The 15,085-nt window shown below is 53.9% G+C and overlaps 1 protein-coding gene across 1 annotated transcript in view; it reads left to right on the top strand.

Moving 5' to 3' along the window:
- Positions 1-1,930: 1,930 nt before the first annotated feature.
- SRL (sarcalumenin) overlaps positions 1,931-15,085 on the top strand; it is a 36,033-nt gene continuing 22,878 nt past the window's right edge. Inside the window, exons 1-2 of the mRNA XM_024123702.3 lie at positions 1,931-2,187; positions 14,537-14,608. Coding sequence (XP_023979470.2) covers positions 2,127-2,187; positions 14,537-14,608 — 133 coding nt within the window. The 5' untranslated portion in view covers positions 1,931-2,126. The remainder of the gene's footprint in view (positions 2,188-14,536; positions 14,609-15,085) is intronic.

Raw genomic sequence — 15,085 nt, 5'->3', positions numbered from 1 at the left:
AAGAACTTCTGCCATTTGAAAGACACAAGTGAATGAAAAGTTAAGCCACAGACTTGGAGAAACTATTTATGAATGATGTTTCTGATAAACAGCTTGTCTCCAGTGTATGTAAAGAACTCTTAAAACTCAATAAAAGAAAACAACCGGTAAAAAATGGGCAAAAGATTTGAACAGGCACGTCATCGAAGATGCACTGAAGAAGTGGATGACAGGGAATTCCCTGCTGGTCCAGTGGTTAGGACTCCATGCTTCCACTGCCGGGAGCCCGGGTTCAATCCCTGGTTGGGGAACCCGCAAGCCACATGGTGTGGCCAAAAAAAAAAAAAACAAAAGAGAAGTGGATGACAGATATACACATAGGAAGATGCTTAATATCATTAGTCGTTCGGAAAATGCAAATTAAACCTACAATGCAATATCACTACACACCTGTAAGGATGACTAAAATTTGAAAGACTGACCAAGTGCTGGCAAGGATGTGGAGGAAGTGGTGGTGGGAACGTAGAACGGTACAGTCATCTTAGAAAAAATGTTAAGGGGGCGAGGGATAAATTAGAAGTTTGGGATCAACATATACACATTACTATATATAAAATAGATAAACAACAAGGACCTGCTGTATAGCACGAGGAACTATACTCAATACCTTGTAATAACCTAGAATGGAAAAGAATATGAAAAAGAATATATATATATATAACTGAATTACTTTGCTGTACACCTGAAACAATATTGTAAATCAACTATACTTCAATAAAAATTTTTAAAAATTAATTAAGAAAGAAAAAATTTAAACAGACACCTACCAGCCATTCCACTCCTAGGTATTTACCCAAGAGAAATGAAAGTGTATGTCATAATGAATTGTACACAAATGTTCATAGCAGCTTTATTGGTAATAGCCAAAACTTGGAAACCACCCAAAAGTCTCTCAATAGATGATGGATAACAAACTGTAGTCCATCCAGGCCATGGAATCAGGATCAAAAGCAGTGAACTATCCATAAGTGCTGCAATGTGAAGAAATCTCAGCGTAATTATGCTACATGAAAGAACCCAGATAAAAAGAGCACATATGGGGAGATTCCATTTATATCAAAATCTAGGAAATGCAAACAAACGTGTAGTGACAGGAAGCAGATCAGTAGTTGCCTGGGAAGGGGTAGGAGGGAGGGACATGAGGAAAATTCGGGAGTGAGGAATCTTCGTTATTTTGATGGTGGTTATGTACGTGTGTCAAAATGTATCGAATTCTACACTTTTAATACGCTGTTTGCTGTGTGGCCGTTGTACCTCAATAAAGCCATTTTAAACGTGAAGCACATGAAAGATGCCAAACTGACTTTCGCCCTTTCCTCTACAGCCGACTGTCACCCCCACAGGGACCCCCCTCCCCAGCAGGACCAGCCAGTGCTACCCCTCCTAGAAATGGCTTTCAGGGGCCATCATGTGCCCTCAGGAAAAGTGCGTCAAGTAGCACATAGCAGAGGCACCGCTGGAAAGGGATCCGTCCCTCCACTGTCTGACCGACCACACTCAGAGCATCCAACGCGCCTCCTCCCTCCCCTTTTTTCCCTCCCGTCAGCATTCTGTCTCTTCCAGAGGCCTGGGAAGGTGACGCTCCTCGCCATCGACCTCAAAGGTCAGGTCGTGGGGTTTCCTTAACTAACCATCGAGGCTCTCCCCTCCTGACCTTCAGGGAGGGGCTAAAACCTGTGTCAGTGGCTGTCGAATAAGCCCTTCGTTCACAAAACTGAAGCGTGTGAAGGTCACTGATTGCCCAGACTTCAGCTCAAGTTACTGCAGATGCTGGGAAGACTTGGTTCCTGAGTCCCAGACCTGACCCAAAGGACACCCCACGTTTTCTCTGCTACCCTGCCCCGTGACCCCTGTCATGTGACCCCAAGCAGCTAGGGGAGAGAATCCAGACGGGGCCCTGCCTTCCGGGTAGGCAGCTGGTGCAGCAGGGGCAGAGCAGCCTCCTTGCAGCCTCTGGGGTCTGAGCTACTTGCCCATCATGTCCGTCCAGTTGCCCTAGTGACTGTGTGACCCTTCTCCCCCGCCCTGCGCTGCCACCCACCCTATAAATAGAGGCGAGGAGCAGCTGGGCTCTCTTGGCAGTCACGATGAAGGCGCTGGTCCTGCTCTGCTGCTTCGTGGCCTCGCTTCTGCTCCCAGGACAAGCAGGTATGACCCCTGCCCTGTCGGCCAGGCCAGACTGCGACCCCCACTAGCCCCCGAGGTTTTATGTTTACCATGGGGTGGGAGGCTCGGGCGGGAGATGGAGGATGAGGCCTCCGTGATTCCTGGAGCTGATGGCAGACCTTTGCTCCCAGCTGGTCTCACTGAGAAGGCACTGGGTGCAGAGACCTGAGAGCACTTGGGGCTCGTGGGGAGGCCAGAGGGAGCGGAAACCGTGACCCGAGAGGTGCAGGCAGGTGCAAGGCCTGGAGTAGGAGGCCAGGGCCAGAGACAAGGGCTGGCCAGTAGATGTTGTGGAAGAGAACCCCAAAAGTCAAGACTAGAGCCTCCTAGATGGACAGAAGACCCCGATCTTGGAGGTGGAGGGGCCCCTGGAGGTCGTTGAGTTGACCCTCCCACCTGGTGGAGATAGCAGGGGCCTGGCTTTGCATGAGTGAGGGCGGCGTGGGGGGGCACGGCTTGGAAACAATGGGGCAGAGTGGGGGTCAGTTTGGGACGGGATTGGAGATAAAAGTTGGGGATCAGGCTGGAAACCAAATTGGACACAGTTCAGAGGAGGAATGGGACCCACTCGAGTGAAGCTGGGCTAGGCTGGGGGCTTCATCGGAAGGGGGCTGGGGCCTGCGTGCCGTGGTTTTCCTTTGACATCTCAGCACTTTGTGTGGCAGAGGCAGTGGCTCTGATTATGGCATGGGGTTTACTTATAGGTGTGGAAGGGGTACCCGAGCATTTTGCCACCTCTGTTCCCAAGACTCCTGGGGCTGAGTTCCTCTCAAGGATGCTCCAGGGGTGCTCTGGGGACCCCCCAGGAACCCGGACTCCTGCTTTGCCTTTTCACAACGGCTGGCTTCATCTGCGCTGGGGATCGTGGGGCCTGGGAACTTCTGTTTCTTGAGGTCCCAGACCCAGGCAGGAGAGCCCGTGGCAGGCAGGAGAAGCAGCCATTCCCTGGGGGATTAGAGACCAAGGTGGGGGGCTCTGGCCTCGCATATGCCGCTGGGCCCTGCCCTTGTCTGCCCTTGAGTTAATTTGGGCTCCGTGGGGCTGCAGTGGCTGGGGTGGCGAGGATTCCAAGCGGCTGTCAGGTGGCTAAGTATGGAAACAGCCGTGTCATTTGATCCTGAGCTCGGGATCCACTGCCACCCTCTCCCCAGCTCCACCCGGCCCCAGCTGCCACCTCGCTCTGCTTCCACGCCGCTGCCCTGGAACTTTTAGCCTTTTAGGGACATCCTTTATCTTTCTTTCCACGAAGGGAACTGGACATCTGGAATGTTCCACAGGCCTCATTGGGGGATCTTGCTGTTGGGAAAGGAGGCGGGTGGGTGCTTTGTGCAAAAATCCTCTCTTTGCAGGCCCTTTCCTTCCCAAACTCTGCGGTGTGACCCTGATCTGGCTTCCGGGAAAGGGTTGTCCACCAGTGTGCGAGGTTCCCACCCTCCTCACCCCTGCTCAGGACTTGGGCTCTGTGTTCTTCCCGGCGGTGGGCTTTCTCACCCCTCCAGTTGCATATTGCACACCCCAAAGACTGCTTCCTCCTGCGATACCCAGGGGAGATTTCAGCCATAAGAGTGGCTTCCCCCCACCCCCATAAAGACAGTTCTTCCTACTGGTTGACTTTCCCCTAAAATATGCCACCCAGTAAATGCCATCGTGTCCACAGGCAGCAGCTTTGGTCCTGCACTTCCCACCCCACCGCTGAATCCTCATTTCCATTCCCGTTTCACTTGCTTCTCGCTGGTGGCAGGCAGACTTCTCTCTAACTCCCCTTCCTGCTTCCTGGGGGGACCGTACAGAGCTGCCCTTCCTTCTTTTGTGCCCATGTTGCTCCCGTGGCCCTCTGATCTGGGGTGATGGGCTCCACAGCCTCCCCCCCGAACCCTGAGCCACCCCAGTCCTTTGTCTCGGGGTCCTCCTCTTTGTCTCAGTGACCTGGCCTGGGGACAAGCCTGCTCAAGGACAGAGGAGAACAGTCCCAAGAGGGCTTACTCAGTCTGCTCATTGTCCAGGTAAGGGAGCGAAAGCCAGAGGAAAGAGAGCCATGTTCAAGGTCAGACAGCAATTCAATGGCAGGCACACCCAGCCAGGGCTAGTCTTAGCCCACCTGGGAGTTTCTGTCCTCCCTCAGCTGCTCTCTCTCTGACAGGCCTCCTTGGATGCCCCAGTCCCTCTGCCTGTGGGCGTGAGGCCACAGGAGGCTAGCTTCCCTCAGGATACAGGGCAAGACTGATGCCTTTGAACTTTGACTCCTCAGAGAGCATGTGGGGTGGGATGGGGGAGGGGCTGAGAAAACATTGCTTTGGGCTTAAGCTGCTGGCGTTTGTTAGGACGAATTTGGGTCATCCTTGCTTCCCATTACCTGCTTGAGGCAGAGATGGGGGGATGGCAGGTGTTCTGAGTCGGCTCATCTGTTTCCTCCAGCCCAGCCCTGGTTTGCAGACTTGCCCACCTGCTCTGGCCCCACCCTGACATCCAGTGGCGAGAGGTTGGTTCACACTGGGGCTCCCCGGGCCCTCCATGAGCGATGGGGGTCTCTCAGGAACTCCTTCGTGACCCTTCCTCACCCACCCGGAAGGAGGCGGTTTTCATATACCCTCAGCACGGCAGCCCAGATACCACGATCCACCGTGGGGAGGGCTCTGAGAGAAGGTCATGTGCTCAGGGGTCCCGGGGAGATAGCAGACCCCAGAAGCCTCTCCAGCCCTCCTGCAAGTTGTGTTCCCAGCAAGGTCCCCGACTCCTGGCTCAGTGAAGCTGGATGAGCCATAGGGAGCACGTGGTCCACTGTGTGAGGCACTAGTCTGGATTTGCTCAATGGATGCAGCCCTCAGATGTGGGCACCTTGCCTGGTGGCCTGTGGAACCACAGTTTGGGAAATGCTGGCTTTGCCTCCCATCTGGGTGTGACAGTGAAGCTCAGACAGCTAGTTCAAGGGCCAGAGCTGGAATTCTGGACCAGAAGAAGGTCCCGACGAGGCTGGTTGCATCCACCTGGCCCTTTGGTGCTCGCTTAGGTGTGGTGGGCTGGGAAGGAGCCTAATCCCTATGGACACAGGAGAAAGATGGCTGGTCCTCCTTCGACCTGGTCTGAGGGGCCAGTACAGGGCATAGATATGATGCCTCCTGGCCTGGAACAAGGGCGGTGGCTGGGGGAGGGGGAACAGGTGGGGTCTGCCGCTGTGGGATGCCCCTCCCCTACTCCAAATCCAATCTAAAGCTGGACTCACAACCCCTTACATTTAAATATTGCTTGAGGATAGTGTAGGTCACGGCTGGCATGACCTTGCCAGAAAAAAAAAAAGACCAGGATCATAAAAGAACCAATTTTAAAAGTTCATCTGGGGTCCTTATGAATTTTGGGTTCTGGGGGACATCTGGATGGAGGTAGTTAGCTTAGGAGGAAAGTCAGGTCTGGGGATCCAGAGATGAGATTTGTTTGAGTAAAGATGAGGGCGAGGCTGTGAGATTGCCAAGGAAGCTCTTGCAGAGAAAGAGATTCAAGGACCGGTCCCTGGGGAGTGGGAAGAGGAAGAAGATAAATGGATTTCAGGAAGATGGGATGAGATCCAGGCAGAGGTGTGACCTGACAGCAGAGCGGAGGGATGCTTCCTGGAGAGGCAGTGAGTCTCATGGAGAAGCCGTGGAAGGTGAGGCGTTAGCTTGGACACCAGGAAGCCGAGAACTGTCAACGAATGGCTCATGTTATTCAGTGAGGACAGGGAGGCAACACATTCACCCAGTGAGACTTTTAACGTTAAGTCTGTGAAGGATAAATGACCCTAAGAGGAGGTGGCGGTGGGTGGGTTTGCCAGAGGAGGCTGTGTGTTTATGGGCTGGTGGGAGGGTGCAGAGGAGCAGCAAAGGCTGCTGAACACTGGATGCAGTGGCCTGGACGTCAGAGCTTGCGTGGGATGCACAGGTCCTAGGTGGGTCTGAGGGGACATGTCGTGGAGACCTTAGAGGGACACCATACACTCGAGGTCCACTCAGCAGCCCTAGTACCTGTCAGGGAGCTGAACTAGGAAGTGAGGATCCTGGTCTATACTGGGAATTGCTATGGAGCGGGGAGGGCTATGGAGGGGAAGGAACCAGCTGATCTACCCAAGAACCCTGTGGGGTGGAAAGGGAGTCTGGTTGTCCCAAGATGTGTGGACTCACACAGCAGGGCCCAGACCAGAGCCTGGTCTCCAGTCCCGTCCAAGATGAGGCCAGGAGATGGCCAGTGAATCAGCATTTTAGTCACAGTGGATGTTGGTCTCTTGCTGTTGGTTTACCAGCCCCAAAATCCGACCCCAGTCTCCGCACCCGAGGTGTTCATTCCGCAGATGTGCACTGGGCCTGCACCCGAAAGCGCTGTGTTCAGACTCCGGTTAGATTACCTTAGTGGATGCCGCTGGGGGGCACGCGGCCCAGAGGCAGCTGGGCTCAGGTTTCCTCCAGGGTGTTTTGCCGGTGGCTGCAAGGCCTCCCTCTGTGGTTCCCTGGCCCATCGGCGGGACTCATTTTGGGCTGAGGGGATCCACGATCTGCTCTGCGAGGCCAAGCCCCTCTAAGACCGCTCACATTCCTCACCTGCCTTCTCAGGGGCCATCTGGACTCAGGAGCTAGAAGTCTGGCTTCAGACTCCTACCTCTGCCCTGTCGGGTTCCTTTTCTCCCTCTTGGTGTTTCCCTTCTCTCCCCCAACACTGGCCCTGCTCTGTCCCCCCATAAGACATGCCCTGAAACTTGGTCCAACAAGGGCCAATGGCTCAACACTTATACTGTCACTTTCCCAAACCACTTGTTTCAAAAGAGTCAGAAGATTTTACCTTAAGGAATGCATCCCTAACATGGAATTTCTCATTGCTCTGGTGGGCAAGGTCTTACCCAAAGTCCCTAATCACGGCATTGAGGCAATAGATAGTCCATCGATTCTGAGTGCCAAGGGGTGAGCTGTAGAGCGGGGCTTTCTCTACTGGACCCTGAAGGAGGGAGGCAGGGAGTGGACTGGAGCCACGGTGGCCACAGCTGCAGACCTTGCTCAGTCCTCAGGAGGCCCCATCCTCTCTGCTCACCCCCAGCCTTTGTGACCTCAGCTGGAGGCGAAGAGGGTAGCATAATTCAGCAAATGGGATGGGTCAGTTTTAGCTGAGTTTCTGGAGACATCCATTTCCTGGTCTGTGTCACCTGTGCTGTGTCTTTCTCTGGGTTCAGTGACATCCTGTTCCATTTGGTTTTAGCCTCATCCCTCTCCAGCCCCAAAGGAGGATTTGTTCAGAGTCAAGGTCCCAGGTACCCCTCTGCCCCAGGGACAAGCCTGCACTTTTCGCTTCCTTGTCCTTCTTCTCAGAGAGCTCCAGATCAGCCTGTCCTGAGCTGCCCATCCTTAGCGTGAGGGGCTTGGGTGGCGGAATCTGCTTTGAAAATGCCTGAGCTGTTAGGTCAGCTGTTCACAGCCCCAGGCAGGGCCTACAGTAGCTACCTCTCTACCCTCCAGCTCTTCCCAGGCTGGGCTAGTGTGGAGGGGAGCCTGGTTGTGGGTGTGCTCAGAGGCCTGCTTCTGAAGACCAGGAGACCATGGGGCTGGCTGGCAGCTGCTGCCTGGCCCCATCCCAGGAGCCCGTCTTTCCTGGGATTGTGTCATCGGGACCACAGGAAGGCAGAGTCGTTGTTGCTCTGTCCAGCTCTCAGTCCGGGACCCAGAAGGATTACGGGTGGGAGGTTGGCCCAGCTGGGGCAGGTCCCCAGGTTCATTGCAAGGCTGTTAAGTGATCAGATGAGGCTTTTCTCCTCTGGCCCTTGGGTGGGCCCTCCCCCAGGGGTCCTTGTTTTTCACAACCTGGAGAGCACTTGACCTCTAGCCCTCTGTCAACTCAGAGAGAGTGCTCAAGGGCACAGAACGAGCACAGGCTGTGTGGCCAGTCCTGGGGAGAGGAGGGCTCCTCAGAAGCAGAGGGTCCTGAAGAAATGAGTGGTGTGGCCATCCCTGGGGAGCCCACCCTGGGTCGGGAACCAGGATGGACTTGTGATTTGGGGTGACAGGCAGTACATGATCAGCAAGAGGCATGAGGGTGCAATGTGGATTTGGACACAGCAGGAACAGAGGGGAGGAAGGGTGGGGCTGGTTAATCACACAAGGTGGGCACTTGACTGACGGGAGAGGCCGGAAAGATGAGGCTGATGGGGGCCCTTCTCTGAAAGGCCCAGCTCTCCAGCCCCAAGGCCAGGCTGTGCCCATTGTGAGGTCCCAGCTGGCCACACTGTGCAGGCAATAATGGGCTATGGCCCTGCCCCCAGGAGCCACATTCTATTTAGGGAGATGACATGCACTGAAAAAAAATGTAACTAACGCCCGCGGCAGCTCTGGTTGGAGTTCAGAGGAGGGCTGGAAGGTTGGCCTCATGGAGGGGCAGGGTTTCAACTACACTGGGAGGAAGGGGACCATCGCTGGACTGTCAGCTGCAAGAGGACAGGGCTGTGCATTTGTTTAATTTGCTCACCACTCCATTACCAACACTTAGCACAGCACTGCGCTCACTGGAGACACTTGACAATGTCTGATGAATGAGGAGGCAGAGACAGTGGAGTATGGTGATCAAAGCCAGGAGTCGGGGAGCTTGGAGCATTGCGCTGGCAGGGATGGGCTGACACCAGCTCTGGCTAGATTGTGGGGCTCCTGTTTGGGGAGATCAGACCACCCTGATGTGTTGGAGCCCATTTGGAAGGGCCTTTTTTTTTTTTTTTTTTTTTTTTTTTTTTTTTTGCGGTACGTGGGCCTCTCACCGTTGTGGCCTCTCCCGTTGCGGAGCACAGGCTCCGGACACGCAGGCTCAGCGTCCATGGCTCACGGGCCCAGCCGCTCCGCGGCATGTGGAATCTTCCCGGACCGAGGCACGAACCTGTGTCTCCTGCATCGGCAGGCAGGCTCTCAACCACTGCGCCACCAGGGAAGCCCTGGAAGGGCCTTGAATGCCAAGCCAAGTTGCTCTCTCCCTAGCCCTCAGCATACTCTAGCCTGCGCCCCTTCCAGTGAGCCCCTCCCCTTCTCCTCCCTCTCAGATATTTTTGGATCCTTCTAGAGTGGGGACTGCATTGTGAGCTCAAACAGGTGCAGGCAAAGTCTGGCCTGGAGTTCTGGGCCCGCAGGAAGAGGGTTGCACTGGGAGATCAGCCCACAACCAGGCCAGGAGAGAGCCCTGGGGTTTGGGAGCAAACCCTCCCTCCCCCACCGGGTCGCTGCCCAAACTGCTGCTCCTGGTTCTCCTCCAAGTGGCCATTCATCTGCCTCCCATAGAATTTTCCCTAGATGGCAATAGGTGAGGACAAAGCCATCACCTTGATCACTAGGTCTCTGAAGTGCATCTGATTCCATAGCTGCCTGCCCTGTACACCTGCACGCACCAGAGAGGCTTTCAGCCACTGCTGGTTACTTGGTTTTTCCTGAATTTCCTTCTGCCCTTTGTTTCAAGGATCAGGTAATAGAAGATCGCTTATTTCTCTAGCTTATCCCAGGAAGTGAAGACACCAGGAATGCTCCCTGGGACCCGGGAAGGGGTCTGGAAAAACTGGTGCGGGGTCACAGCCCTCGCCGTGGCCTGGGGGGGCCCATCCTGGCCTCAGGCTCCCAGCAGAAGGAGCCTGGGTCCCAGCTGTGACAGGAACAGAAGTCCTGTGGCGAATCCACCTCCTTCTCCTGTCTTTTCCTGCCTCAGTTTTGTTTTTGAGTGGATAGTTTAGGCCAGTGGCCTCTCCACCCAGACCCCCCTTCCCCGAGGCTGCCCACACGTGTGCCTGGGGTGGGGGTGGCATGCGCTCTGGGACTTGAGGACAGAGCAAGCCCTGGCATTGTCACAATTCGCCATCAAGCCCCTTACCATCTCTGCACCTGTTTGCTTGCCCGTAAAACAGGATAATAATACTTGCCCTATTTACAGCATGGGGTTGTTATATGACTAAAATAAGAAAATGGTTATTGGATGCTTAGGATGTTTTTGGATCTCAGACACTTTTTAAGGTTAGAAGGACTGTGACAAGGAGTACAGGGTCTTGCTGCTGACAGTATTCCTGTAGCTTGACATCTGCCTCTGGTTTCCTCAAATATCATGAAACTTGTACAACTCGGGGAATCCATCAACACATCTGCCCCTTCTCAGCACTGTTAATATCCTCAGGATTCTCTGTCCTCAAAAAGCTTACAAACCAGGAGGGGAGGCTGTCCCCGCTTATGATAGGAGTAGGGAACCACATAAGGCAGATGTAATCAGGGGCTAAAAATAAGTAGTCAGAGCTTGCCGGGAGAGGGGGAGCAGGGGACGGGGACAGGGCCCTGGGGCTGGTGAGCATGACCAAGTTAGCAAGAGAGGGGCCAGGAGGCTTTTGTAGGGCTGAGTTAGGTGTTGGCTCCTATATCATTTTCCTGGGGCTGCCATAACAAATGACTCCAAACTAGGTGGCTTCAAACAACAGAAATGTATTCTCTCCCAGTCTGGAGGCCAGAAGTCTGAAATCAAGGTGTGGGCCGCACTCCCTCTGGAGGCTCCTGGGGAGGATCCTTCCTGCCAGCTTCTGGTGGGTCCGCAGGCCTAGGCCTTCCTTGGCTGGTGGGTGCATCTCTCCAATCTGTGCCTCTGTCCTCACATGGCCTCTTCTCTGTGTGTCTCCTCTTTTTTTTTTAATATATATATATATTTTTTAAATTAATTAATTTATTTTTGGCTGCGTTGGGTCTTCGTTGCTGCACACGGGCTTTCTCTAGTTGCAGCGAGCGGGGGCTACTCTTCGTTGAGGTGCGCGGCTTCTCATTGCGGTGGCTTCTCTTGTTGGGGAGCACGGGCTCTAGAGGGCAGGCTCAGTAGTTGCGGCTCCCGGGCTTAGTTGCTCCACGGCTTGTGGGATCTTTCCAGACCAGGGCTCGAACCCCTGTCCCCTGCATTGGCAGGCGGATTGTTAACCACTGAGCCAACGGGGAAGCCCTCTCCTCCTCTTATAAGAGCACCAGTCATTGGATTCAGGGCCCACCCTAATCCAGTATGACCTCATCTTGACTAATTACCTCCGCACAGACACTATTTCCAAATCATATCACATCCTGAGGTTCCAGATGGGACGCTCTTCAACCACTACGGTTCCTTAGCCCTGGACCCAGGCTGCTGAGCAGTTGCTGGCTATGAACAGATTGTTCTTGTCTCTCTCCCAGGTGGTCGCACCTGTTTCCTTGGTCCTCTCTCGGGCCCCACAGCCTATGCGATTGCACCAGCGGCTAATCTGGAGCTCTGCTGACACTCCCTGGACAAGTGTGTTGAATGAATGGATGGACAGCTGGCCAGGGGCAGGGGATTCCAGGAGCAGCACCTAGCCTAGCGGTGGTGCTGGGGAGGACAGTGGGGAGAATTTTCCAGGAATAGGCATGTGCTGAGGGCAGGGGGTCTGGTTTCCTGCTGGTTGTGTGATGGGGAGAGCGGTGAGCTGAGAACCCAGAAACTCTCCTGGGGAGTGAGCGCCAGCACCCAGCCCCTCACTGTCTCCTACGTGCTCGGCAGGGGAGGAGCAGGATGCAGGCCCCTCCTACTACTCTGCAGACCCCACTTGGAGACAGAACTTCCCGGTGACCCTCTGCCGCCATCCACGAGGGGTCCACCTCTCGGCCTCTGCCTTCCTATGCTCTCCTTGCCGGCAGGAACCCCTAGCTGGAAGGTGTCTGGGTCTCCTCACAGTGGAGTTAGGGGTCCCCAACCCAGAGACTGGCGTGTCGGCCAGCTCTGGGAGCTGGTGACTGTGGCTCTGTGGCTCTCTCTGTGGTTTGTCCTGGCTCTGGAGGAGCACAGGGGTGGGGGCAGGTCTCCAGGGGCCCCTCGCCTTTCCAGAAATGCTCACCAGTGAATCCAGTTTGCACCCAAAATGCCCTAACCCCCCTACCCCAGGAGCTCCTACGATGAGCCCCCGGGGTCCACATCCCTGCCTGGCACTGAAAGTCTGCCGCCAGGAAGCGGGTTCTCTCTTCCTGCCTGCCCGCCACCCCTCCAATTAGCTGCTATTTCTTTAAGGGGAGGATCTTTATATTTAGGAATCCAGATGGTGGTTATCACAGCAACCTCCTGAGCTGGTAAGGCAGATACTCCTAGAACCCTTTGATCACAAAATAATAGGACTGGGCAGGTAAAGTGACCCCGCCCATGGGTACTTCTCTGGTTCTGAATCCTGGTCCTGAATCTCCTGTCTTCTGGAACTTTGAACTTTCTGAGTTAAGGGAAGGCCTCATGTTTTGCCACCATCCATCCATCCATCCAATGGCTGTTCAGGTGCTGGGATACAAAATTCTCTGATAGACAAGAAACCAGATAAGTAAGTTATCTAGTTCATTATACATTTATAGGTGCAGCTGAGAAAGAGACTAGGATGGAAAGAGGGGAAGTTGGGTTGGGAGGTAGCCTCACCAGGGTGGCTGGGAGGCCTGGTAGAGAAGGTGACCAGAAGCCACGACTCAGGGAAGGAGGGGAGAGAGCTAGGCAGTTATGTGGGGAGCATTCCCAGCAGAAAGCACAGCACAGGGAGGAAGGGGGGCCTGACACTCCCCGGAAGAGCGAAGCAAAGAGACAGAGACGGGTGGGGGTGGGCAGCGTTGGAGGGTGTGTGCAGAGGGGGGCAAGGGGCTCAGGAAGGGGCTGTTCCACAGTCCAGGAGAGAGACAACAGCACTTGGGGCCAGGGCTGGTGGGGGTGGGTGGTGGGTGGGGGAGAAACAGTTAAATTGAGGATAGATTTTGAAGGTAGACAACAGGTTCAACTAAGGTTTTGGAGAAAGAAAAGAATTGTAGATGCTTTATATGTTTTTCTTTTTTTTTTTTTTTTTTTTTGCGCTATGCGGGCCTCTCACTGTTGTGGCCTCTCCTGTTGCGGAGCACAGGCTCCGGACGCGCAGGCTCAGCGGCCATGGCTCACGGGCCCAGCCGCTCCACGGCACGTGGGATCTTCCCGGACCGGGGCACAAACCCGTGTCCCCTGCATTGGCAGATGGACTCTCAACCACTGCGCCACCAGGGAAGCCCATATGTGTTTTTTTTGGGGGGGGCTGAGCCCTGGGATCTTAGTTTTCCGCAGTGAAAGTGCCACATCTTAACCACTGGACCTCCAGGGATGTCCTAATACTTTATCTTTTTTTAAAAAAAATTATTTATTTATATTTATTTATTATTTTTGGCTGTGTTGGGTCTTCGTTGCTGCGTGCGGGCTTTCTCTAGTTGCAGTGAGCGGGGGCTACTCTTCGTTGTGGTGCACTGGCCTCTCATTGCGGTGGCCTCTCTTGTTGCGGAGCACAGGCTCTAGAGAGTGAGGGCTTCAGTATATGCAGCACATGGGCTCAGTAGTTGTGGCTCGCGGGCTTTAGAGCGCTGGCACAGTAGTTGTGGCGCACAGGTTTAGTTGCTCCGCGGCATGTGGGATCTTCCTGGACCAGGGCTCGAACCCGTGTCCCCTGCATTGGCAGGTGGATTCTTAACCACTGTGCCACCAGGGAAGCCCCATTTTTGGAACAGCTTTATTGAGATATAATTAATACACTCTACAATTTGCCTATTTAAAGTATACAATTCAATAGTTTTTAGTATATTCACAGAAATGTGTAACTATCAGCACAGTCAATTTTAGAATATTTTTCTTCACCTCAAAGAGAAACCCTCGTGTCCATAAGCAGTCACCCCACCCCCTACCCTGTTCCACCCCTGCCCAGCCTCCCATCCCTTGGCTGCCACTAATCTGCTTTCTGCCTCTGTGGGTTTCCCTGTTCCAGACATTTCATGTAAATGGAATCGTGCAATATATGGTGTTTTGTGTCTGGCTTCATTCACTGAGCATCATGTCTTCAAGCTTCATCCACCATGTAGCCTGTGTCAGTGCTTCATTTATTTTTATGGCTGATAATATTCCACTGTATGGATGGACCACATTTTGTTTATCCATTCATCCATTGATGAACATTTGGGTTGTTTCCACTTTTTGGTTATTGTGAATAATGCTGCTGTGAACATCGGTGTATATGTTCTTGTGTGGAGATGTGTCTTGGTGAGAGTTTATCCTACCAATAGAAGTTCCGTATACTTTTCTAGTAGTATCTGGCTTTCAGAAGTCCATCACATGTCATTTAAGCCTCCCACCCTCTGACACGCAATAGGTGCTTCATCAGTAGCAGTGGAATGAAGGCAGAACGAATCTGGAGGTGGGGAGGGTGCATATTTTTCTCTTCTGTCTTATTACTGATGAAACAGGGACAGAAAGCTAAAATACTTGCTCGAGGCCCAACTGCTGATTAGTGGAGCAAATTCGGGTCCTGACTCTGTCCTTCTCTTTTCTTCTTCCTCCCCAGAGTCACAGAGTTTCCAGGGCTTCCCCCCCCGAACCTGCAGCTCTGCCTGGCCACTGGGGTTCCATCCCAGGGGTAAGGACTTCCCACCCTTTTGTGCTCTCCTTCCAGAAATATCCCCTGGAAGGGTAGCAAGGCCAGTTAGACCCCAGACCCACGATGTTCTTGGAGGTCATGGGCATCAGCCCTGCTGGCCTCCTGTGGCCTTGGAGATGGGCCGTGGCCTGGGATGGGGAGCCAGGGGCAAGCCTGCTACAGCCTCCTGCAGGGAGGCTCCACTGCGCCTCCAGGGAAGTCCTGAGCATGATTTCTTAAAGAATGCCGCAGGCATCTATTGTGTGAGTCTTGGTGCTCAGAGCTTTCTCAGGCTCTTCTGTGGGGTGTAAAGAGATAATGGGCCTACCTCCTGCCCTGGAGGGGATGACAACCTAGAAGGGAAGGAAGGACACCCTCCTCTGCCCTGCCAACACACACAGGTCACAGCCACACAGGGCAGGGGCTGCGTCACCTGGCTCAGTGTGGACAGTCGTGGACACTGAGTCAGCTGAGGTC

Source organism: Physeter macrocephalus, chromosome 14 (assembly GCF_002837175.3).
Source record: "Physeter macrocephalus isolate SW-GA chromosome 14, ASM283717v5, whole genome shotgun sequence".
NCBI lineage: Eukaryota > Metazoa > Chordata > Mammalia > Artiodactyla > Physeteridae > Physeter > Physeter macrocephalus.
The sequence above is the reverse complement of the archived record's forward strand: the minus strand, read 5'-3'. Positions and strand labels throughout refer to the sequence as shown.